The sequence below is a fragment of the Schistocerca piceifrons genome, chromosome 4 (assembly GCF_021461385.2).
Source record: "Schistocerca piceifrons isolate TAMUIC-IGC-003096 chromosome 4, iqSchPice1.1, whole genome shotgun sequence".
NCBI lineage: Eukaryota > Metazoa > Arthropoda > Insecta > Orthoptera > Acrididae > Schistocerca > Schistocerca piceifrons.
Genome location: NC_060141.1, coordinates 517,980,530 through 518,007,528, shown reverse-complemented (window position 1 = coordinate 518,007,528; position 26,999 = coordinate 517,980,530). Strand labels below are relative to the sequence as shown.

The 26,999-nt window shown below is 40.2% G+C and overlaps 1 protein-coding gene across 1 annotated transcript in view; it reads left to right on the top strand.

Moving 5' to 3' along the window:
- Positions 1–22,880, top strand: part of LOC124794886 (copine-8-like) — a 131,008-nt gene extending 108,128 nt beyond the window's left edge. Inside the window, exons 4-8 of the mRNA XM_047258582.1 lie at positions 1,483–1,701; positions 3,837–3,969; positions 4,048–4,275; positions 21,463–21,641; positions 22,476–22,880. Of these exons, the coding sequence (XP_047114538.1) occupies positions 1,483–1,701; positions 3,837–3,969; positions 4,048–4,275; positions 21,463–21,641; positions 22,476–22,811 (1,095 nt within the window). The 3' untranslated portion in view covers positions 22,812–22,880. The remainder of the gene's footprint in view (positions 1–1,482; positions 1,702–3,836; positions 3,970–4,047; positions 4,276–21,462; positions 21,642–22,475) is intronic.
- Positions 22,881–26,999: the final 4,119 nt, after the last annotated feature.

The window sequence follows — 26,999 nt, the reverse complement described above, 5'->3', positions numbered from 1 at the left end:
ACACGTCCTAAGATAAGTTGTGGGGTCAGCATTGCCTCCAGAACCCAAACTGATCATCTCCGAGGTCAGGTTCTGCCGACCTTTCCATTCTTCTTTAAATAATTCACATCATATTGAACACGGTGTTGAAGCTGTATGTCATCAAATCATCCAAAGAATAGATATGAGGCTGAGAGCAGTTACAGAGGAGTCAGTGCCTGTTGTAAAATTGAAATAGTGACTAGGATTTTGATGTGAATTATGGATTGAGCTATAAATTTTCTTGCCATTTTCTCTGTTATTTCTCAACACGTGTAGTGTAAAATGTGCAATGCAGACATCACATTGCAATCTTAGGCTTCACAATAATTACTGCTCGTCCAAAGTGCCCAGAAGTTTTTATACTAAGTAATAAGTTTGAATGGTCATGAAACTGAAATTGTCACTAGCAACATTTCTATCATTCTGTGTTAAACTAGTGCATACGATTTCAATTGCTAGAGCAGCAGTACAACACACTAGTCGTGGGATATCAGAATAATGATAAAAGTTTTCTAAAAGTAGAATTTTCTTCATTAGTTGATGTCTATGACATTTTAAAAGTTAAGATTCATTTTTCTTGGAATACGATTTTTCAAAATGGCATGAAGCGTAACTTCAGCAGTTTTCAAACTTTATATTTCAAAATTTAATCACAGCTTTGAAATAATGTTCACAAGTTAACTACTTAGGGGATTTTCAGTTAGTTAATTTAAACAGAATTTATTAACAAATGTCTGTCCTTTTTTGGTGAAAATAGAACATTATTCAAAAACTCACCAATTACACAAAAATCAATATTTTTAAAATACGCTACATGGTTCATTACCTACACTCATGTAGATTATATTTCTTTTCTTTCTTTTGTGATTCAAATTGGCACCAGTTATAGGGCTTGTCACAGTTTGCCTCAAATGCATCATGCCTTGGGATGATTGCTACAGTATCGCTATTTTGTAATATTTTCTGCCAAAAAAATTTTTTTTAGTATTTGTAAATGCTCAGCTACTAATCCAAGTATTGTTTCTCTATCACCTTTCCTTCTGCCCCCCCCCCCCCTCCCCCCCCCCCCCCAACACACACACACACACACACACACACACACACACACACACATACACAAACAAACAGTCAAGGAAGCTCCCTTTTTAAAGGCTGTTACATTGGTGTTACCCTTTAAGCTGATACATAATATTGACATCTGTGTGAGGATGAGACTTTGCAGACATTTCATGTACCAATTTTGAGCAGTTGCCATGTGTAACCAGCAGATGAGAGAGATATTTGTTTAAATAGTGTATTTTTTAAAGTATAAAGATTTGTGTGTCAGTGGATGTTACAGCAGTCATGACTGTTTTGTGTGCATGCAAACCATTTCTGAATGATCACAAATGATGATAATACTGTAATTGAAAAGTAAACTAAAGCTCACTGGTAATTCTTCTCCATAATTGTTTTGTACAGGTAGTGCATCACACCAATAAACCACATTGGCGTCGCTTTTCAATTCCTGTAAGACAGCTTTGTAATGGAGATTATGACCGCAACATAAAAGTCGCATGTTATCATTCAAGTTCATATGGAGGTGATGACTCACTTGTTGGGGAGTGTAATGTTACCTTGCGAACACTATCTTCAGGTCCTTCCAGCAACACAAAGCTCCAGCTTATTCATCCTGAGAAGGTAAAGTGACAATCCTGAGAAGGTAAAGTGACAATCCTGAGAAGGTAAAGTGACAATCCTGAGAAGGTAAAGTGACAAAAATGTGAATTTTTTAAAAGAAAAATACAAAGTGTAAACAGAATGCAGCAATACATATTTTCAGTCTTCACGGGAAATTAAGCTAGCAGTAAGGTGTTAGATTACAGGTATTTTGAAAGATTTTATTATTTTTCATGAAAGATTTTTATTGAGTTTTGTATATCATTAATTTGTTAAAACTACTAAATTGAAATAAAACTGGATCTCACATATAAAACGAAACTGCCAAGAAATATCATTTCTTAGGTAAATTGTAGCCTAACTCAAGATTATTATTCACCATATGAATCTCAACTCTTATCATTACAGATGTCTAATCACATTCATCTTTGTTTAGTATGGTGTCTGCATTGTATGTTGTCTGTGGCTTTTCTTAAAACATGTTTCTTGTACTCTGTCAGTCCAAAAAGTTTTGAGATTGGATTAATAAAAAACAGAGAGAAGTTCAGATAGTGATTTTAATGCTTCAGGTGTTCTACATAGTCTGCCTCCACTTGAGTGAAACACATAGCATGTTCATACAACCACGTGAAACTGTCAGAAAAGTCCTTCCTAAATTATTGTTCAGCTTGCATGTCACTGGCTTAAATGTCAAGATTTGACACTTCTTGTAAATTTTTATTTTTGAGGATTAAAAAAAGTCATTTAGTGCCAAACTGCATGTAAATGAAGGGTGATTAAGAACTAGCACTTGTTTTTGCACTAGGAAGTGCACTTAACCTGCAGTGCTGTAAGCGTGTGCATTGTGATGCAGCAAGAAGACATCTCATCCCTTCCATTGTTGCGGATGAATGCTCTAAATCCTCTTGCTCATCTGGTCCATTGAACCGAAATAATACTTAAAATTTACAGTGGTCCTGGTAGTAACAAATTGCCTGTGGCTAATGCTGTGCATGTCAAAGAAAGGCAGTGGGCATTGTCTTCACTTCTTATTTTGTCCTTCCCCACTTCTTCAGTCTTCGCACATCATCAGAGACACAATCTGTACTTTGTCATTTTGTGGTAGGTTTGTAACAACAATTATCCATGTTTTTCATTTCAATCAAGATGTGGCAGGCATCAACAGGTTGTTTGTGTTCTAGAGTCAAGCTGTGCAGGACAAACTTTGCATGCACTTTTCTCTTCTTCAAAACATTCTGGAGAATATCTTGAACTATTTATTGAGAGATTTTCAGTTCTCCGGTGATAGCTCTGCATGAGGAATTGCTACCAGTTTCCAAAAGATCATGAATTTTCTAATGTTTCAGTCAGATAAATTTGAGGAGGAATCCCCTGACCTCTCTCAATCCTGAAGCTATACCTGTCCTCCTTCAAAATGTTTAAGCCACTCACTCTTTCTTCGATCAAACAATTATTGCCATAAGCTGTTTTCATCCACTTATGTGTTGTTGTAGCAATTTACTGAGTAAAATGTGAAATCAAATAACTATTCACTGTTCCATTGTGATTTGTGACACAAGAAGTTGACACACTATGGCCGTATGCCTACTATTTAACGGTGCCTGCTTACAACATGAGTATTTGTTGCTTACAGTTGTTAGTAAAAACTGCTGCCATACATTGTTTGTATGCCAGGAATAACATCAGTCTCTGAGCTTTTTGGATGGACAGTATATGTTTGATTTTACAAATCTCTCTCATATTACCGGTATTCTCTATTAGTCTGTTGAGACTGTTGTTATCATGTTCACAATTTGTAAAGAATATAGACTGATACTATTGTAGTGTTTGTTTTAAATTTTGCCATAGCCTTCCTTTACCTTCGACAACAATCTTAATTGCCTTTTCTCCAGAGTTCATAATTTTGATATTGTGTATCTGTTATATTTTTTGTCATACAGTAACCAGCTAATCCAGAGTGAAACGTAACATGTTACTTGAATGTTTATTCTTGTAGATAAATTCCGCAATATTAAACAGTTAATATATTTATTGTTTTGTGCAGATTTTAGAAAGATGCAAAATATTTTCAGTGTTTTTTTTAAAAACCTAATTCTGTCTTGATAACGATTATAATTCTGCTTTGATTATAATTCTGTCTTGATTATCATTCATAGAAGAGAAAACCATCCTATAGAAATTCTGGTGAAATTTGGTTAGACAATTTTGAGACAAGGAAGATATATTCTTTCATGGACTACATTAAGGGAGGTACTCAGCTTCATTGCTCCATTGCTATTGATTTCACAGGTATTAAATATGTTTTACTTTGTGTACTCAATACTTAATCAGTATTTGCACCATAACTAAAACTGTATCACATTTCAGCTTCTAATGGCAATCCACTTGCACCTGAGTCACTGCATTTTATTGGTCCACATCCAAATATGTATGAGCAAGCAATACAATCAGTTGGAACGATAATCCAGGATTATGACACTGACAAATTGTTTCCTGTACTTGGATTTGGAGCTCGTTTACCTCCTGATGGCAGAGTATCACATGAGTTCTTTGTCAACATGAACCCAACTAATCCATATTGTGATAGAATTGCAGGTACTGTTAATACAAACTGTATTGCACATTTTATTTATTTATTATTTTTTTAAATATTACCACATCTTCATTTCACCATATTGATTTCTAAGTGTTAACATGATATAACAATTGATTTGAGTTACACTAATGAACCAAGTGTGTTTAATTTGGTGTTTGCATTGCTATTCATTTTATTTGAAGATTCCCAATGATAACCAAGTAGTAAAGTAAAAGCTTCAGTAATGTTGTTTTTCAGTGTGTATTGGTTTTAGTGTACCTATGTTTATGATTGTGACTATTTTCCTGGGATTCAGCCATGTCAAGTATGTATAACTGAGTATTTTATGATGTTGTTGTTGTTGTTGTTGTTGTTGTTGTCGTCGGAGTTGGCGATTGCAGAGGCACTACTGATAAACACCCAAAAATTAATTGCAGCTCTCCTGGCTTTCAGAATAATATGTCCCTGTTTCAAAGAGGAAAGAAAAATGTGTTAGGAGAGTTTGGACAGGGAAGAGAGAATGAGCAGGAAGTCGTTCAAAACACACAGCTGGCTGGCAGGCAGGCAGGCAGGCAGGCACTGAGAATAATCTCACCCTGTGGGTCCAGGGGTTAGAATAGGCCCAAGGTATTCCTGCATGTCGTAAGAGGCGACTAAAAGGAGTCTCTCGGGTTTCAGCCATTAGTGATGGTCCCCTGTCGGGTTCGACCTACATCTTTTTTAAATTTTCCCGAAGAGCGAGTCAATTGGGGAAAGGCGCCTTACATGGTGCTTTGTGTCCATCATGCATTGAGATCTTCAGCCCACTTTCTTATCGTCGCACTGCAGTCCCATTCATTCTCCATCTCTTGAGTGAGGACACCATCCTGGGTGCATTTTCCACCATGCACTATGCAGTGCTGCTTTCTGCACCAACAATGACCACGGTCTTCTTAGCACCTCATATCCAGCACGGTCAGTCCGTTGCGGTGGGGCCGCCATGTGCCCTGCCCATGAGCCGGATTGCTCTGCTGACGCCTGCGCCGTTAACTCCCCATGTATGCCATGGAGTAGATGTCCATCTCCCTGGGGCATTGGGACTCCCGGCAATGGCCATCCTGTCAGGTGGCCCTTGCTGAGTCTGGGTGGAACCCGTGGGGAGGGCTTCTGGTCAGAGTGGGTGGCATCAGGGCGGATGACATGCCATGAAACGCAGTACGTCATCTCTTGCTGGTGGTCCGCCGCCAGCAGTCTCTAAGCGGTCAAAGTCTTAACTTCAGCGCACAGAAGTATGACCCCAAATCGTTCCCCTCCCTGGCCAACCATGTGAAGCTTACTCGCCCCAGTACCACATATGTACGAGAGTTGATGGGGAATCTTTCATGTCCATGAAGCCTCAGTTTTTTGTGGAGCATTGGGAGGACAAGTTTGGGGAGGTGGAGGGCTTGTCCAAAATGTGCTCCGGGTCAGTCTTGATGAAAACAGTATCAGCTGCCCAGTCATGGGCATTACTCGCTTGTGACAAGTTGGGAGATGTTTCTGTAACCATCATGCCTCCTAAGAGGTTAAATATGGTCCAGGGTGCTATATTCCACAGGGACCTTCTTTCTGTGTCAACTGCAAAGAGCATCTTTCACCTTGTTCTCCAGACTGCAGTATTTCACAGAAAGAGAGGAAAATCATGGAATATAAGACCTACACTGAGGCTAAGAGGAAAATTGAGCGCCTACATCCTGTGGCTATGACCACCTCTTACACTGCCGGTATGAGAATAGTTGTCGCCCCATCAGTTCTTTGCAATCCTGTCATCTCTCAGAACCAGAGGACAATACCTGCCCCCTTGACAGTGGGGGGCACTTCCCTCCCTGTTGCTCCTGCACGACCTACTTTGGCAGCAACACCCCCCAACCATCAGGGATATCAGTCCCCACTTCTGAACCGGAGAAGCCTAAGTCTTCTTCAGCTTCTCTTGCTAGGAATGGGTCCCTTGGGTCATTCCCTTCCCAGGTTTCTGCTAGTGGGAAAGACTACACCCGTCAGTGGCTGAAGATCCCAAAAGCAACTGGTCATAGGACTTCACGCTCATCCTCAGTGCTGGAGACTGAATCATTGAAGTCTTCCCAGCCAGGGAAACTCTGGGAGCAGCGAGAGACATCGAAAAAGGTCGCCAGGATCGAGGGAATTCTGGTGGCACCCACACCACCACCACTACTACAAGCTCTGTGCCTGCGAATGTGGTGGAGATTCTGTCGTCTGCTGAGGACCTAGGTCTTGCTGGACTCTAAGGCACAATGGATATAGACTGCTCAGGCAAAACGTCGGTGGCAGCAGGTGACCCTGAGGTGTAAACTGCCCCATTCAATGTTCCATGTCTTCCCAGTCTCACGATATCATCCTCCAGTGGATTTGTGGCGGTTTTTCCATCGCCTGGCTGAGGTACAGCAACTGTTAAGCTTTACACATGCTTTCTGCATTGCCCTCCAGGAAACCTGGTTCCTGGCAATGCGGACCTCTGCCCTCTGTGGCTATAAGGGATACTACAGGAACTGTAGCAACTGTAATAGTGTGTCAGATGGAGTTTGCGTTTATGTCCTGAACTCAGTCTGTAGTGAAACTGTACCCCTTCAAACCCCTCTTGAAGCTGTGGCTGTCTGGATACGGATAACACAGGAAATAACTGTGTGCAATGTATATCTTCCTCCGGATCCTGCAGTACCCCTGAATGTATTAGCTGCACTGATCGATCAACTCCCTAAACCTTTCCTACTTTTGGGAGATTTTAAGGCCCATAACCCCTTGTGGGGTGGCACCGTGCTTACTGGCAGAGGCAGAGATGTCGAAACTTTACTGTCTCAGTTTGACCTCTACCTCTTAAATACTGGGGCCACCACACATTTCAGTGTGGCTCATGGTAGTTACTCGGCCATTGATTTATCAATTTTGTAGCCCAGGACTTCTCCCATCTATCCGCTGAAGAGCACATGATGACCTGTGTGGTAGTGACCACTTCCCCATCCTTCTGTCACTGCCCCAGCGTCAGGCCCATGGACGCCTGCCCAGGTGGACTTTAAACGAGGTGGACTGGGAAACTTTCACCTCTGCTTTCCCCGATGAATCTCCACCACACAAGAACATCGATGTGCTGGTTGAGCAGGTGACTGCAACAACTATTTCTGTGGCAGAAAATGCAATCCCTTGCTCTGTAGTGTGTCTCCGGCGAAAGGCAGTCTCTTTGTGGTCCCCGGGAGTCGTTGAAGCAATTAAGGAGTGTCGGCGAGCTCTACAGCAGCATAAGTGGCACCCCACCCTAGAGCACCTCATAGCATTTAAACGGCTCCATGCCCGCGTTCGCCAACTTATCAAATGACGGAAGCAGGAGTCTTGGGAAAGATATGTCTCAACCACTGGGTGCCATACATCACCTTTTCAAGCCTGGGCAAAGATCAAATGTGTTTTCGGGTACCAGACCCCAACAGGTGTTACTGGAGTTAACATAAATGGCATGTTATCTACCAATGCAAACGCGATTGCCGAGCACTTTGCTGAGCACTATGCTCGAGCCTCTGCATCGGAGAATTACCCCCCAGCCTTTGGCACTCTCAAAACGGCGGCTGGAAGGAAATGTCCTGTCATTCACTACACACCACAGTGAATCCTAAAATGCCCTATTTATGGAGTGGGAGCTCCACAGTGCCCTTGCACATTGCCCCGACACAGCTCCTGGGCCGGATCGGACTCAGTCAGATGATTAAACATCTCTCATCCGACTGCAAGCAACATCTCCTAGACATCTTCACCCGGATCTGATGCGATGGTGTCTTTCCGTCACAATGACAGGAGAGCAACCATCATTCTGGTGCTCAAACCTGGTAAAAACCAGCGTGATGTGGATTGTTATCGGCCCATCAGCCTCACCAACGTTATTCGTAAGCTGCTGGAACGTATGGTGTGTCGGTGGTTGGGTTGGGTCCTGGAGTCACGTGGCCTACTGGCTCTGTCAGGGCGGCTTCCGCCAGGGTTACTGTACCACTGATAATCTTGTGTCCCTCAAGTCTGCCATCCGAATAGCCTTTTCCAGATTCCAACACCTGGTTGCCATCTTTTTTGGTTTAGGAAAAGCATGTGACATGGCGTGGCAACATCATATCCTTGCCACATTATACAAGTGGGGTCTCAGAGGCCCGCTCCCGATTTTTATCCAAAATTTCCTGTCACTTCGTACTTTCCGTGTCCAAGTTGATGCCTCCCATAGTATCCCCATATCCAGGAGAATGGGGTCCCTTAGGGCTCTTTATTGAGTGTCTCTCTCTTTTTAGTGGCCATTAGTAGTCTAGCAGCAACTGTAGGGCTGTCTGTCCCACCTTCACTGTTTGCAGATGACTTGTGCATTCCATACTGCTCCACCAGTACTGGTGTTGCTGAATGGCACCTACAGGGAGCTATCCACAAGGCGCAATCATCGGCTCTAGCCCATGGTTTCCAGTTTTCGGCCTCAAAGTCGTTTGTTATGCACTTCCGTCGACGACATACCGTTCATCCAGAACCAGAACTTTACCTCAATGATGATCCATTTACTGTAGTGGAGACGTATCGATTCTTAGGATTGGTTTTCGACACCCAGTTGACTTGGCTTCGTCAGCTTAAGCGGAAGTGCTGGCAGCAACTCAGTGCCCTCTGCTGCCAGAGGAACACAAACTGGGTTGCAGATTGCTCTAAGCTGCTGCAGCTCTACAGAGCCCTTGTTCAATACCGCCTCAACTTGGGAATCTGGTTTATGGTTTGGCGGCGCCCTCAACATTGTGTTTACTCGACCCAGTGCACCACTGTGGCATTCACCTAGTGACAGGAGCTTTTAGAACAAGTCCAGGGACCAGCATCCTTACAGAGGCTGGAGTCCCTCCATTTCAGGTTAGGCATGCACAGTTGCTGACCAGTTACGTTGCACATGTTTGTAGTTCTCCTGTGCATCCGAATCACCATCTCCTTTCCCCACCCATGGCGGTTCATCTCCCACATCGACAGCACAGGTCAGGGCTTACAATTGCAGTTAGTGTCCAATCCCTTCTTTCCGATCTGGAGTCCTTACCTTTACCATTCATGTACATCTCCATGGTGTACACCTAGGCTGCGGCTTCGCATGGACATTTCACATGGCCCTAAGGTCTAATAACCCCACGGCTCTCTGCTGCCACTTCCTCTTGATTCTTGACATGTACCGAGGCCACAAACTGGTTTACACAGACAGCTCAGTGGCTGATGGTCATGGAGGATGTATTGCACAGCTTTCCTTGCCAAATGGCTGCAGTGTTTTCCTTGCAGAGCTGGAAGCCATATATCGTGCTCTTGAGCACATCCGTTTATGCCCTGGGGAGTCGTTTCTATCCACTATCTATTGACCAGTGCTACCCTCGTCATCTTTTGTAGCGACCATCCGGGAGTCCATCTGTGCCCTGGACAAGTCCGGTCGTTCAGTGATGTTTGTTTGGATCCCACGTCATTTCAGAATCCCAGGCAATGAAATTGCCGACAGGGTGGCCAGAGAGGCTATGTGGAAACCGCTTATGGAGATCGGCTTCTCCGCAGCTGACCTGCATGCAGTATTGCGCCTCAAGGTTTTGTGGTTTTGGGAGACGTAGTGGCATAACCTCAACATGCACAACAAACTGTGTGTCATTAAGGAGAGTACGAATGTGTGACAGTCCTCCATGCAGGCCTCTGGCACGGACTCTGTGGTTCTCTGCCGGCTCCACATTGGCCATGCTTGGATGACACACGGCTACCTCCTGCACCGTGATAACCCACCTCAGTGTCAGTGCGACACCTGGCTGACAGTGACCCATATCTTGGTGAGCTGTCCTTTTTTGGCTGCCCTACGACGGACTATTCAGTTACCGGACTCGTTGCCATTAATTTTAGCTGACAACGCCTCATCAGCTGATTTAGTGTTAAGTTTTATATGTGACTGTGGGTTTTATCATTCTTTATAAGTTTTAGTGTATGTCCTTCGTCACTTTGTGTTCTCCACTCTAATGCTTTTAGGGTGGATGTTTTAATGTGTTGCAGAGTGGCTGGCTTTCCTTTTATTCTCGTGGTTGGCCAGCCAGAGTCATCTGCTCTCTTTTATTTACCCCTTCTACCTGTTTCTTGCTTCTCTCTAGGGTTTTCTTTTTCTGTTTTGTCCCCTTTTCTTCTTTGCCTTGTGTGACTATTTTACAGGGAACAAGGGACCGATGCCCTCATAGTTCGTTCCATTTCCCCACCTCTTTTAAACCAACCAACCAAAATCATCTGAAGTCTTCTTCTTCTTCTTCTTCTTCTTCCTCTTCCTCTTCTTCATCATTGTTGCCATCTTCATATATAAGATGGCAAGAGCAAAGATCGTTATTTATGCCACACTCTTTGATAGATTTAACAAAATGTCTTCTCTCACTCTAGACCATGGCTGTTTTATGCACTGACACACTTGTTTGATTATAGGTTGTTTTAAAGCTCTCTTCAACTAGAGGGGTCTGACATATGCGTGCAAAGATTTAGTCAGAGTGAATTCCACTCCTTACCACGATGGAAGCAGTAGTGGTGCAAGTGCAGACTATCCTAGCCGTCACAACTTGTGACATTTATTTACTTCCAGGCAGGCACTAAACTTCTCTTGAGATACCCACCTCATTACAGCAGTTACCCCTCCTCCTCCCCCCCCCCCCCCCCCCACCTCCTGTTCTACTACTTGATCATTTCAGTGCGCACCACCCTCTGCAGAGAAGTAATGCTTTGTCTGCTATTGACCTTCTGACTGACGAGCTGCTTTCCACTCTCAGTATGCATAGGCAGTGGTGGTACTTGTGCTCACTTCAATGCCACTAATGGCACCTTTATAGTTTTTGGCCATTACATTCTCTGCCGCCAATCTTGTGGCTTCGTGACATTGGTCACTACACTATGTTCTTTGTGACAGTGACCACTTTCCAGTGATCATGTCACTTCCTTATCACCGTCTGATGGACCAATTACCATGATGGGTGCTTTGGGGAGAACTGGCAGTTACATATGTCTGCTCTGACCTTTACCCCCTCTCTGTTAAATTGTATCAGCAAGGTTGTGGGAGACCTCTCCAACATGACCACTGTGCTGCAGGAACTGCTATTCCTATTTTTACAGGTATGCTCTGTCAGCAGCCAATCCTGTTGTTGTTGTTGTTGTTGTTGTTGTTGTTGTTGTGGTCTTAAGTCCTGAGACTGGTTTGATGCAGCTCTCCTTGCTACTCTATCCTGTGCAAGCTTCTTCATCTTCCAGTAACTACTGCAACCTACATCCTTCTGAATCTGCTTAGTGTATTTATCTCTTGGTCTCTCTCTACGATTTTTACCCTCCACGCTGCCCTCCAATACTAAATTGGTGATCCCTTGATGCCTCAGAACGTGTCCTACCAACCGATACCTTCTTCTAGTCAAGTTGTGTCACAAACTTCACTTCTCCCCAATCCTATTCAATACCTCCTCATTAGTTATGTGATCCACCCATCTAATCTTCAGCATTCTTCTGTAGCACCACATTTCGAAAGCTTCTATTCTCTTCTTGTCCAAACTATTTATTGTCCATGTTTCACTTCCATACATGGCTCACTCCATACAAATACTTTCAGAAACGACTTCCTAACACTTAAATCTGAACTCGATGTTAACAAATTTCTCTTCTTCAGAAACGCTTTCCTCGCCATTGCCAGTCTACATTTTATATCCTCTCTACTTCGACCATCATCAGTTATTTTGCTCCCCAAATAGCAAAACCTGTTTACTACTCTAAGCGTCTCATTTCCTAATCTAATTCCCTCAGCATCACCTGACTTAATTCGACTACATTCCAGTATCCTCGTTTTGCTTTTGTTGATGTCCATCTTATATCTTCCTTTCAAGACACTATCCATTTCGTTCAACTGCTCTTCCTAGTCCTTTGCTGTCTCTGACAGAATTACAATGTCATCGGCGAATCTCAATGTTTTTATTTCTTCTCCATGGATTTTTATACCTACTCCGAATTTTTCTTTTGTTTCCTTCACTGCTTGCTCAATTTACAGATTGAATAACATCGGGGAGAGGCTACAACCCTGTCTCGCTCCCTTCCCAGCCACTGCTTCCCTTTCATGTCCCTCGACTCTTATAACTGCCAACTGGTTTCTGTACAAATTGTAAGTAGCCTTTCACTCCCTGTATTTCACCCCTGCCACCTTCAGAATTTGAAAAAGAGTATTCCAGTCAACATTGTCAAAAGCTTTCTCTAAGTCTACAAATGCTAGAAATGTAGGTTTGCCTTTCCTTAATCTAGCTTCTAAGATAAGTCATAGGGTCAGTATTGCCCCACATGTTCCAATATTTCTATGGGATCCAAACTTATCTTCCCCGAGGTCAGCTTCTACTAGTTTTTCCATTCGTCTGTAAAGAATTCGCGTTAGTATTTTGCTGCCATGACTTATTAAACTGACAGTTCGGTAATTTTCGCATCTGTCAACACCTGCTTTCTTTGGAATTGGAATTACTATATTCTTCTTAAAGTCTGAGGGTATTTAGCCTGTCTCATATTCTAATAATTTCTGGGTATGCAGCCAGATCCCGTCGACATTCTGTCATGATATTTCATCCCAGAGACGTCCGGCCATCATCAGTTGAGTACACAACTACTGAAGAGCCCAGGTGCAGTCACGGTATTTATGCCGAATCTCGTGCATGCGAAATGTACTGGCATCCTACAGCGCATGCGTCGGAAGTTGACATGCGCGGCATAGCGAAGTTGTACGTGCTGCCCTCAGTGGTGAAAGTAAAAGATCATATAGTCATTGAGTATCGAATGACGCTATCGATTCCGCTGTGATTGTATAATTTTAATCACAGGATTCCAATTTTTATCCAGCTGAAAGCTGTTGTCACGATTTATAAGATTATCAGCAAGACGTATTTCCACTGATTCTTTGACTACAGAATCCCAAAATTCGGAAACCGGAGCTAAAATTTTTGTTCCATTGTATTCCATCGAATGTCCCAAAGAAATACAGTGCTCTGCTACTGCCGATTTTGACGGTTGCCGCAGACGGGTGTATCTTTCATGTTGTGTACATCGTTCATGGACAGTTCTTGTCGTCTGACCAATATTCGCAGAGCCACATTCACAAGGAATTTTATAGATGCCTGCGTTCTTCAGTTGTAAATCGTCTTTAAGGGATCCAACCAGGGCCCGGTTCTTTGCTGGTGGACGGAAGATAACCTTGATTTTATTTTTCTTCAATAATCGGCCTAGTTTCGACGACACATTCCCGGTGTATGGAAGGAACGCAGTTGATTTGAAGTCGTCATCAGCGTCCTCAGTGCTTCTTGTTATGACAGTTGCGCATGGCCTTCCTTATTTGGCGTGAAGTGTAGCCATTCTCTTTAAAAATCTTCTCCAAGTGTTCTAATTCTGCACAGAGGTTTTCATCATCTGATACTACATGTGTTTGATGTATTAAGGTACTGAGAACACCGGCTGTTTGTGCTGGGTGATGGCAGCTGGACGCCTGGAGATACAGATCTGGTGAGTCAGTTTCCTGTACACAGAATGTCCTAATGACCCATCGTTTTTACGACGTACTAGTAAGTCTAGAAATGGTAAAGTGCCATCTTTTTCAATTTCCATCGTGAATTTGATCATCTCATGTAATGAGTTTAAGTGATGAAGGAATTTCTCCAGTTGCTCCTTGCCATGAGGCAATACAACAAAAGTATCGTCTACGTACCGCCAGAAGATCGTAGGCTTTAAAACAGCAGACTCAAGTGCTTTCTCCTCCAAGTCCTCCACAATGAGATTAGATACCACAGGGGACAAAGGGCTCCCCATGGCGACGCCGTCTGTTTGTTCAAAGAATTTGTCATTGAATAAAAAGTACGTTGAGGAGAGTATATGTTCAAACAAGGCCGTCATTTCTGCACTAAATAAGTTACCAACAAGATGTAACCATTCCATTAAAGGCACTTTGGTAAAAAGTGAGACCACATCGTAGCTGACTAATAAATCCGAGCTGCTAAGCTTAATTTCCTTCAAGCCGAATATCGCTGAATATCAAGGAAAACTGCTGCCCTTTTGAACGACTGTTCTCTACCTGAACAAGTTATCGAGAGATTGAGACAACACAGTGCAGTACCACCAAGACTCTATGGTCTTCCCAAGATACACAAGGATGGTGCCCCACTACGATTAACAGTGAGTAATATTGGTGCTGCAACCTATTCTACAGCAAAATATCTGGCCTGACTACAAAAGCCGTATGTGGGTACCGTATTTACTCGAATCTAAGCCGCACTCAAATCTAAGCCGCACCTGAAAAATGAGACTCGAAATCGAGGAAAAAAAATTTTCCCGAATCTAAGCCACACCTGAAATTTGAGACTCAAAATTCAAGGGGAGACAAAAGTTTTAGGCCACATCTCCAAATCGAAACAAAGTTGGTCCATTGTAATATGAGACACAATTTAGATCGAATGAATGACGATACAGCTACAGTAGTTTGGTTCGAGTCGTAAGCTTAGCAGTTACGCTTTGCCAGGTAGCTATTGCTATGCGTCAGGCGCTCCGTCCTTATTTATACGGGTACGATTCCTTTTTCACGTGCTTTGTCTGGTTTGAATTGATTGCTTATTTTTCTTTGATCTGATAAGTGCCGTTTTCTTTGTTATAGGTGTTTACGTCTCTCTAAGCTGAAAATGCATTACTGTACTGTCATGCATTGTTTGTTGCAGTCTGATAGTGCGTGTTTACGGCCTGTCGCCGCTTGCAGCATGGCTTCCTTTTGTGTGTGCTACCGTCGCTTATAAAAAAAAAAAAAAAAAAAAAAAAAAAAAAAAAAAAAAAAAAAAAAAGGAGAGAGAGAGAGAGAGAGAGAGAGAGAGAGAGAGAGAGGAATCGTCTCATTAGCGAATCAATGGCAAGAGACTGGTATTTGTTGTTACTTACACTGCTGCTTTCTTTGCTAATGATTAACAAGAACCAAATAATAGACTGCGTATGATAGATGTTCTGAACGACAGTTTAGCGAAAATTTTTCTCCGTTTGAAAATCTTTGCAGGTGCCTCTTTAGTACATTACATTCTGCACAGAAATTAGAGTCATCTTAGATTTAAAAATGTAGTCAATTGCCATGCTTCATTTCTGACTGTATCACTATTAGGCATAAGAATAATACGAATATAAAGATGGCATGATATGTATATTCTTCCGCGTTTGCTGCGTTGTCTCACTCTAGTTTCGTAGTTTATTAGGCAGACAGGATTTAAATGAGGTAGCAGCAAACACGAAAGAATACATGGCGAAATGTTTATATTCGTACGGTATTATTCTTATGGTGAAAAGAATACTGCATGCGATTCACAATTCATAAAAGTTCTTATTAGCAACGATCTCTTGTCACAAGTAGGAAAAAATTCAGAGCATAGAGTTGGCCATATTGACAAACATCCCAAACAGTCTTGCCAGTCGGATTTTCGTAGTACATTGAAATGCTGCTACTACATTCGAAGATGAACAATACGGAATTTGTATTTACTTCGTTGGATAATGTACGAAAATGCAGTGGTCGAAACTCGGGGCGGAGAAAAAAGCTCATCTTCCTCCTTTTTGTTTTAATTTTATTTACTGACGCAGCGGTTTTGGTGCCAGTATTTATTTTTGTGCCTACAAAGCATGCCTATGTAGCGCTACATATATTCGACGGCAGAAGTTAGTTGTGGCGGCACCCACCAACATTTTTCAGAACTTCCGCTTGCTTTGCACTCGATTCTAAGCAGCAGGCGGTTTTTTGTATTACAAAAACTGGAAAAAAAGTGCGGCTTAGATTCGAGTAAATACGGTAAGTGTTGCCACCATATACATAATTCCGAGGATTTTGTCAGTCGCTTGTAATATCAGATGATGAAAACCTCCGTGCAGAATTAGAACACTTGGAGAAGATTTTTAAAGAGAATGGCTACACTTCACGCCAAATAAGGAAGGCCATGTGCAACTGTCATAACAAGAAGCACTGAGGACGCTGATGACGACTTCAAATCAACTGTGTTCCTTCCATACACCGGGAATGTGTCGTCGAAAATAGGCCGATTACTGAAGAAAAATAAAATCAAGGTTATCTTCCGTTCACCAGCAAAGGAACAGGCCCTGGTTAGATCCCTTGAAGACGATTTACAACTAAAGAAAGCAGGCGTCTATAAAATTCCCTGTGAATGTGTCTCTGCGTATATTGGCCAGACCACAAGAACTGTCCATGAACGATGTACACAACATGAAAGATACACCCGTCTGCGGCAACCGTCAAAATCGGCAGTAGCAGAGCACTGTATTTCTTTGGGACAATCAGTGAAATACAATGGAATAAAAATTTTAGCTCCGGTTTCCGGATTTTGGGATTCTGTAGTCAAAGAATCAGTGGAAATACGTCTTGCTGATAATCTTATAAATCATGACGACGGCTTTCAGCTGGATAAAAATTGGAATCCAGTGATTAAAATTATACAATCACAGTGGAATCGATAGCGTCATTCGATACTCAATGACTATATAGTCTTTTACTTTCACCACTGAGGGCAGCACGTACAACTTCGCTATGCCGCGCATGTGAACTCCTGGCGCATGCGCTGTAGGATGCCAGTACATTTCGCATGCACGAGTTTCGGCATAAATACCATGACTGCACCTGGGCTCTTCAGTAGTTGTGTACTCAACTGATGATGGCCGGACGTCTCTGGGACGAAATATCGTGACAGAATGTCGACGGGATCCGGCTGCATACCCGGAAATTATTAGAAGAAGAAATACGCCGGGAAAATTTCAGAAGTCACATCATATATCTTGCTCACCAGGTGGTAGAGTTTTGTCAGGACTGGCTCTCCCAAGGCTGTCAGTAGTTATAATGGAATGTTGTCTACTCCCGGGGCCTTGTTTCAACTCAGGTCTTTCAGTGCTCTGTCAAACTCTTCACGTAGTATCATATCTCCCATTTCATCTTCATCTACATCCTCTTCCATTTCCATAATATTGTCCTCAAGAACATCACCCTTCTATAGACCCTCTATACACTCCTTCCCCCTTTCTGCTTTCCCTTCTTTGCTTAGAACTGGCTTTCCATCTGAGCTCCAGATATTCATACAAGTGGTTCTCTTTTTTCTCCAAAGGTCTCTTTAATTTTCCTGTAGGTGGTATCGATCTTACCCCTGGCGAGATACGCCTCTACATCCTTACATTTGTCGTCTAGCCAACCCTGCTTAGCCATTTTGCACATCTTGTTGATCTCATTTTTGAGACATTTGTATTCCTTTTTGCCTGCTTCATTTACTGCATTTTTATATTTTCTCCGTTCATCAGTTAAGTTATTGTTCTTTTGTTACCCAAGGATTTCTAGTAGCCCTCGTATTTTACCTATTCGATCTTCTGCTGCCTTCACTATTTCACCCCTCAAAGCTACCCATTCTTCTTCTACTGTATTTCGTTCCCCCATTCGTGTCAGTTGTTCCCTTATGCTCTCCCTGAAGCTCTGTACAACCTCTGGTTTAGTCGGTGTATCCAGGTCCCATCTTCTTGAATTCCCACCTTTTTGCAGTTTCTTCAGTTTTAATCTACAGTTCATAACCAATAGATTGTGGTCAGAGTCCACATCTGCCCCTGGAAATGTCTTACAATTTAAAACCTGGTTCCTAAATCTCTGTCTTGCCATTATATAATCGATCTGAAACCTGTCAGTGTCTCCAGGATGTTTCCATGTATACAACCATCTTTTATGATTCTTGAACCGAGTGTTAGCTATGATTAAGTTGTGCTCTGTGCAAAATTCTACCAGGCGGCTTTCTCTTTCATGTCTTCCCCCCAATCCATATTCACCTACTACGTTTCCTTCTCTCCCTCTCCCTTTTCCTACTACCGTATTCGGCACCCATGACTATTAAATTTTCATCTCCCTTCACTATCTGAATAATTTCTTTTATCTATTCATACATTTCATCAATTTCTTCGTCATCTGCAGAGCTAGTTGGCATATAAACTTGTACTACTGTGGTAGGTGTGGGCCTCGTATCTATCTTGGCCACAATAATGCGTTCACTATGCTGTTTGTAGTAGCTTACCCGCACTCCTATTTTTTTTATTCATTATTAAACCTGCTCCTGCATTACACCTATTTGATTTTGTATTTATAACCCTGTATTCGCCTGATCAAAAGTCTTGTTCCTCCTGCCATTGAACTTCACTAAATCCCACTATATCTAACTTTAACCTATCCATTTCCCTTTTTAAATTTTCTAACCTACCTGCACGATTAAGGGATCTGACGTTCCACACTCCGATCCGTAGAACGCCAGTTTTCTTTTTCCTGATAACTACGTCCTCTTGAGTAGTCCCCACCCGGAGATCCGAATGGGGGACTATTTTCCCTCCGGAATATTTTACCCAAGAGGACGCCATCATCATTTAACCATACAGTGAAGCTGCATGCCCTCGGGAAAAATTACGGCTGAAGTTTCCCCTTGCTTTCAGCCGTTCGCAGTACCAGCACAGCAAGGCCGTTTTGGTTAGTGTTGCAAGGCCAGATCAGTCAGTCATCCAGACTGTTGCCCCTGCAACTACTGAAAAGGCTGCTACCCCTCTTCAGGAACCATACGTTTGTCTGGCCTCTCAACAGATACCCCTCCATTGTGGTTGCACCTACGGTACGGCCATGTGTATCGCTGAGGCACGCAAGCCTCCCCACCAACGGCAAGGTCCATGGTTCATGGGGGTAGGATTTTCTGAAAGTGCACAATAAATAAATGCTCGTATAGTGTAGTGGTAAGCTACTATAAAATACTGTAGTGGAGACAACGGGTTTTAGTAAAAGTAATAAGACAACCAAAAGTTTGTGAAAACGCTGTTCACTGGTACCTACTGTGAATATGAACTAGGTATTAACAGAAAAGTCGTGCACAATATGTGCTTAAAACAAAATATTAAAGTCTGTAGATTAACTTCCAATCCCATACAGTGTAGACCACTGTAAATTTCTAAGTTTTGAGCCCTGAATCTCAAAGTAAATCAATGTTGTGTAGACGGAGGATAAATAAGTCCCGACTTTCTGTTGTACCATAAAAAAATATAATCTCAACTGTGGCTAACACAAATAATTAAGTCCCAACCGTTCATCAACCTAGAAAGCACTGAATGTCCCAACTGTAATTGACACATGCAAAATTAAACATTCAACCACCATTCACTACCGGATATCTTCCAAACCCTTTGAAATACATTTAAAAAATCCACAAAGTTAAAAAAAGTCACCAAATAAAATCAGTCTCAACTTGTGACTAGACAGATTATTATTATTATTATTATTATTATTTCTCTTTCCTGTCTCAGACGTTATGTCTGGTTAAAAATGGAAAGTGACGCGGAACTTTATCAAGTGTGACTTCCTTTTAACTGTACGGTATATGTTACATTGCATTTAGGAACTTTCGGGTAATTAAACATGTATCAATAATTACAGATTTCTGTAGTTGTATATACCGGTATACGTTTAGATGTAGCTGTATTGCATTGATGTACTGGTGGATATTGTGTGGTATGACTCCTGTAGTTGATGGTATAATTGGTATAATGTGAACTTTATCCTGATGCCACATGTCTTTGAGTTCCTCGGCCAGTTGGATGTATTTTTCAATTTTTTCTCCTGTTTTCTTCTGTATATTTGTTGTATTGGGTATGGATATTTCGATTAGTTGTGTTAATTTCTTCTTTTTATTGGTGAGTATGATATCAGGTTTGTTATGTGGTGCTGTTTTATCTGTTACAATGGTTCTGTTCCAGTATAATTTGTATTCATCATTCTCCAGTACATTTTGTGGTGCATACTTGTATGTGGGAACGTGTTGTTTTATTAGTTTATGTTGTATGGCAAGTTGTTGATGTATTATTTTTGCTACATTGTCATGTCTTCTGTGGTATTCTGTATTTGCTAGTATTGTACATCCGCTTGTGATGTGATCTGCTGTTTCTATTTGTTGTTTGCAAAGTCTGCATTTATCTGTTGTGGTATTGGGATCTTTAATAATATGCTTGCTGTAATATCTGGTGTTTATTGTTTGATCCTGTATTGCAATCATGAATCCTTCCATCTCACTGTATATATTGCCTTTTCTTAGCCATGTGTTGGATGCGTCTTGATCGATGTGTGGCTGTGTTAGATGACACGGGTGCTTGCCATGTAGTGTTTTCCTTTTCCAATTTTCTTTCTTCGTATCTGTTGATGTTATGTGATCTAAAGGGTTGTAGAAGTGGTTATGAAATTGCAATGGTGTAGCCGATGTATTCATATGAGTGATTGCTTTGTGTATTTTGCTAGTTTCTGCTCGTTCTAGAAAGAATTTTCTTAAATTGTCTACCTGTCCATAATGTAGGTTTTTTTTTTTTTTTTTTTTTTTTTTTTTTTTTTTTTTTTTTTTTTTTTTTTTTTTTTGTCGATAAATCCTCTTCCTCCGTCCTTTCTGCTTAATGTGAATCTTTCTGTTGCTGAATGTATGTGATGTATTGTATATTTGTGGCATTGTGATCATGTATGTGTATTGAGTGCTTCTAGGTCTGTGTTACTCCATTTCACTACTCCAAATGAGTAGGTCAATATTGGTATAGCATAGGTATTTATAGCTTTTGTCTTGTTTCTTGCTGTCAATTCTGTTTTCAGTATTTTTGTTAGTCTTTGTCTGTATTTTTCTTTTAGTTCTTCTTTAATATTTGTATTATGTATTCCTATTTTTCGTCTGTATCCTAGATATTTATAGGCATCTGTTTTTTTCATCGCTTCTATGCATTCGCTATGGTTATCCAATATGTAATCTTCTTGTTTAGTGCAATGAATGACTTTGTCTGAAAGCTAAATGATTTCCAACTTTCCTGTCCACCAACCAGTACGTTATTTGGTTCAGTGAGAGTTGCAATTTAATATTGAGTGCATATTGCAATATCATTATTACGTACTTCATATGGTCTGTGACAGCAGTTTGGCAACTCGCATAAAGCAGAAATGTTGTACAAGTACCTATGATTAGCAAATATTTTGTATTATTTGAATATGGATGTGTACTACATTGGATAACAATTGTTTTAGGCTCAAATCAGTGTTGCATGCAGTACCCATTTATATAATATACATTATTGTCTGGTACAAACATTATCCTCTCCTTTTTTTCTTGTAGGAGTTCTTGCTGCATACAGAGATTGTATAAGACAGATCCAGTTATCTGGTCCAACTAATTTTGCTCCAGTTATAAATCATGTTGCCAGGTTTGCAAATGCCTACAGAGATGGCTCCAGCTATTTTATTCTCCTGATTCTTACTGATGGTGTCATTACTGACATGCCACAGACCACTCAGGTAATATTGAAAGTGTTATTTTACTTTTGTATTATGGAGCCACAGTCATATAAAACCTTCTGAAAGATACAACCACCATTTGACTGCACAACAGGTTTTATTTTACTATCTAGTTTTCGGCCTCAAGCCATTATCAAGTGTTAAAATTGCAACAGATTAAAGCACAATAAAAGTACAAGTATCAAAGTACCAGAGAAAAAGCAAGGCCAACAGTTTCCACAACCATATCAACAGAGATGCTCATTGCTAGTAAATTAGCACATTACACAAATGTTCTTACATTTATTTCACCATGATTGGTTTATATAACACAAGATACATGTTTTGACAATGACTTAGGTTTTACTCAAGTCTAATCATTTATAATGCATAAGTGAACAAATCATGCAGCCCATACATTGATTCAACTGTTTGTCCTGCTATATTTCTGGTACTTTGTCTGATACTAGTGCTTTTATTGTGCTTTAATCTTCTGCAGTTGTAACACTTGATAAAGACCTAAGGTCAAATTCTAGATTGTGAAATAAAACCTGTAGTTAAGTCAAATGGCAGTTATATCTTTCCGAATGTTTTGTAAATTATTCTTTTTCTACATTTTGATTTTTTGAAATTTCTGTCTGTATGATGTGTCATTAATAGTAAATAGGTCATCAACATATTATGGGCATAAAAATATTAAGCATACCCTAGGATAGAAAAGGGGGGGGGGGGGTGACAGAACCAGAAAATTTTATTAATCAGAGTAAGAATTTTTAGGAGATTACCTTCATTGTGTGTTCATTACTGTTTACTGTTCTTTGCAGCTACTCAGTGTAACTTACGTATTGTTTGCAGGCCATTGTGGATGCATCCTGTCTTCCATTGTCTATAATAATAGTTGGCATTGGAAATGCTGACTTTAGTGCCATGGAGACCCTGGATGCTGATACTGTTGCACTGTCTGCTGGTGGCCGACGGGCTGTTCGTGACATAGTACAGTTTGTTCCATTCAACAAGTTTGTGCATATGGGTGATCCCCAAACTGCTAGGCTCAGGTTAGCAAGAGAAGTGCTTGCAGAAATCCCGCAGCAGTTTATTGGTTATATGAAGGCTAACAATATTGTTCCAAAACCACCTCAAGAAAATGTAGTTATGCTGCCACCTGATCCAGCTCTTACAGCAATATCATAAACATTTGCATTTCATGTTTGTGTGTGTTTGTATTTACAAAACTGGAATGATAAACTTATTACACTTTTATTCCAATGTGCTTTTGTTTGTTTCAGTATTACAAAAGCATGTCAAAATATTTGTACCAAAAATTGCAACTGCACACTTCAGTCCCACAAACGTTGTATCCATGGTATTGGGGTTGGTTTCGACTAAATAGATCAAAATAATGTGTTCAGTAAAGATGTGTATGATATGTTTGCCAGTTAGTGAAGTTAAGAAATTTGATTACAGTGGTGGTTTTGTATATCTCAAAAATATATTTATTGGATATTTTTATAAGTAACGAAATTTCATTTAGTGTGAGGTATACGTGAATTACTTAGGATTCACTTAAAACCTAAGAAACAAATGCTTTTTAAATAATGGAAAGTACAGGATAGAGTTCCATTAATATGGTAAAGATAGATTGCTCTCACCACATAGTGAGACATTGACTCTCAGACAGGCACAATTAAAATGACTGCTAAAATGACTGAGCTCTTGGGCAAAAACTTTGGAGACTGTGGCCATGCATGTGTGGGTTGTGCTTTTGTGAATGTGTGTGTGTGTGTGTGTGTGTGTGTGTGTGTGTGTTTTCTATATCAGAAGAAGGACTTTGTCCAACAGATCAAATATTTTAGTTGCCTTATTCATTGTGCCTGTCTGAGAGTCAATGCTGCCTCTGTGTGGCGAGTAGCATTCTATACTTTCAAAGAGTGCTTTTTTCATCTGTATGTGTAAGACCTGTTCAGCAGGACTCATATGGTCACAGATCTGTGATCACAAAAGCTGGTCAGTCAATTACACTGCCACATTTTTTACTTGTTTTCTTTATTTTTGAAAATTTTAATTCCCTATTGTCTCATTTTTTACTGAAATTCCTCTTACACTGAAAGTAGTGAGGTACTTAATGTAATCAAGGAATGTGCATTAAAGGAAGTTTTGCTCATTAATGCAGTTGAAATACTGTGTTAGCTAAAGGAAAGATAGTACTTGTTGTTTCAATGAGGGGTGTGATTTCTTGAATCAGGTTATACAAATTGAACACATTTTCATCCAGTAGAAAACTGCCACTAACAAAGATTTTAAGTAATCTCACAAGAGATTCTTATTGAATGTTTCAAGCCAAAGGAAAAGTCTGTAACAAATTCTTACTTACTGCATTTCATAGTATAGTTATAAAATGTTTACATTTTCTGGGTAAAATTTGAATTTAAGAAATGACCACTAAATGCGCAAAAAGTTTTGACAAAAGATTGCATTTATATTTTTATAAACATCTATTACTACACATTTGAAAAATTCCTTATATTAGTTAAGAAAATACTGCTACCATCTATTCATCGGCATCAACGAAGAGTATAGCAATTTTGGCAAATGAAAATCTCTGACAGTTGCAGTGGGCTTCGCAAGGCTACTTTTGTGCCTGTCTCAACTGTTCATGTAACACGATTTTGTATACATCTCTATGGCAATGCTTCTGCCTCGTCACAACTCTGTAGAAGACTAGTGCAGCTGTTTGATCTTTACAGCTGAAAACCAACTGTCAGGTATCTCTTTCTGCGGTCTCTATTATAAATGCTATTTGACTCTGCTTCCTGTCCATACTTGACAAGAGTAACTGGTAAGGTATTTTTCATATCTGCATGCCAGAAACTCATTGTGTCGGAGAGCTCTCCTCACTAAAACAACAAAACACATTTAATTCTTCTTCCTTTTGTGGGAGTTGGGTGTATTAAACACTATCTTGGCCAGCAAACACAATTTATTAGAGTAACAAATATGATTATTATTGGGTGCTAGACTAAAAGGGTATGAGTAAAAGAAACCTTGAAAGATATGTTTTCAAGTTTGTAAACAAATTGACAAATCCAGTTTTTACACAATTTATCGATGACTTACCTAGTCATCAAGACATAGGCAGAAATAGAATCATCAGCCCATCTGGATACACAAAAATGCGTAGTCCACCATATGTGCCAAGAGAATCTCAGAAATCATGTGTAAAATGATGTTATTGCTCTCATCCATATATAAATGTTGTAGTAGCAAGGATTTGAACATTAAAATTAATTTGTGCTTGTTATGATGGCTCATAGTGGTGTTTAAGTAATTCCATGGTCCAGGTGGTTTGTGACAAATATGCCACCATGCCACTCGTAATTTTAATGATAGGAGCAATCACCTCAAAATCTTCAATAGCAAATAGCCATGTAATATCTTCATAAGATTGCAAGAGAGTGGAGATAATAACTCTGGTTCAACACAGATTTGATAGCTGCCAAGAAATTAAAAAAGAAAGGTAGTAAGGATAAAAAGTAATACAGATGTCCTAAACCATAAATACTGTATTCTAGTGGCTGACAACATAGCAACACACATTTTGAAGCACTTCTAATGTCACATATTAACTAACATGAGGAAATTTCCTTACTAGATTAGTGTGCATCTAAGAGTCAGTTGGTGGGTGAGAACAGTAGTGATACACTCCACCATATGCTGGACCAGCCAATAACATCATCCGTTCACATGTCTGCAGTAAGCACAAAGATAATTTGGAATTGATTTTTCAAGTCATTGTAAATATGGGAAGGCCACTTAGGTGTCGTGGTTTCCTTATGGCTGACATAATGCACACACATAAGTACTCTGTTAACAGGTGGTACTAATAGCCTTTAAAAATCTGTATATTCCAAAAACTAAGTCAGAAACATGAATAGTGGCCTCATGGTTCATACTCTTAGTGTTGCCAGTTGTTTGGGACAAAGCAGAGAACACACTTGTGCCATGACAAAGTATTCTGTCTCTCTTTGCAGAGAATGCATCACAGATAGGCCTTCTAACTTGCAAACTTCTTTAGCTGATGGCTTAAGTACACACTTTTCAAAATTTCATCCATAATTATAAATGTGCTGTGTGGATTGATGTGCTTTCTTTGAGACTCAGTGTAGTCCTTGTGGTCTGTCTGTGCTACAGCTTATTATTAAAGAAAAAAGGTCAGCTTCTGAATTCTTTCCTAAAATTTTAAGGGGATTTTTTGAAAAATTTATCTATTTGAAATGGGGAAAAATGTTGTAAAAAAATTTTCCTGTAAAGTGACTTATTAGCCAATACATAAGGTGCTTGTTACTTTAGGTGCCATATATTGTAGATAGATGCTAAATGTTAGTGCCAAACTGCCAGTGAATTGAATATATATGTATGTATGTATAGCCTATTTCTTCAGTTCAAATGTACTAAGATTGGGAAGAATATCAAAATAATCTAATACTATGTTTCATGGTACTCCTATTTGTTACCAAACCAAGCATTCTCTGATAATTCTGAGAGACCCTTACATATATACTTGATGTTCCTGTACAGCACAAAGATGATAAATGCAATGGCTATCAAACTATAGAGAATTACATATACGTTTATTTTATTGTAATGGTATAAACATGTTTTAAAAGCTTATCAGAATCTGAATTGACTGTCTTCTCATTGTAGCTCTGTACACGTCAGATGTTTAAAATTAACTTGTTATTGAAACTATCATGGCTCACATTTGTAAATAGTTTGTACTGCTATGTTGCATGAATATTCTATTTTTACAACTAATTTATGTAAAAAGATGTTGATATATTCTTTATTGTGATCAATTTATAGAATAGAATTTTAATATATTATAGCTGTGAATTCTCGTGTTACACCATTCCATGAAACGTCTTCTAGTATTAAGAATTTACTATGCCAGTAACATAATCGTACATTGTGAAAATGAGGTATCTTGCATTATAAATGTTGTTTATTGTCACAGAGAGAGTTATGTAAGTCCACAATCAAAATGTACCACTACTGTACTGGGTAAAGCTGCTGGTTATGTGCACTTTCTAATATACACCTGAAATTTACCTTGTTACTCATTGCTCATTCTCCAGTCAGTCCCTCATCTTTGATATGGACATACTGTAGCTGTTTACAAGAAAACAGTTGTGATAAATTCTCTTTTAGACACTTAGTAAATGAGCACCCAGTGTTCTTGGTGTGCTATTCATTTCAGTCTCATGCACACTGTCTTAACCTAAATCCATATATACCTCCCCACTTTCTCCTCCCACCATGTACACCTCTCACCCCCACACGAGCAAGAGAAAACTCTTGATTAGTTTAGCTCTGTCTTTATGA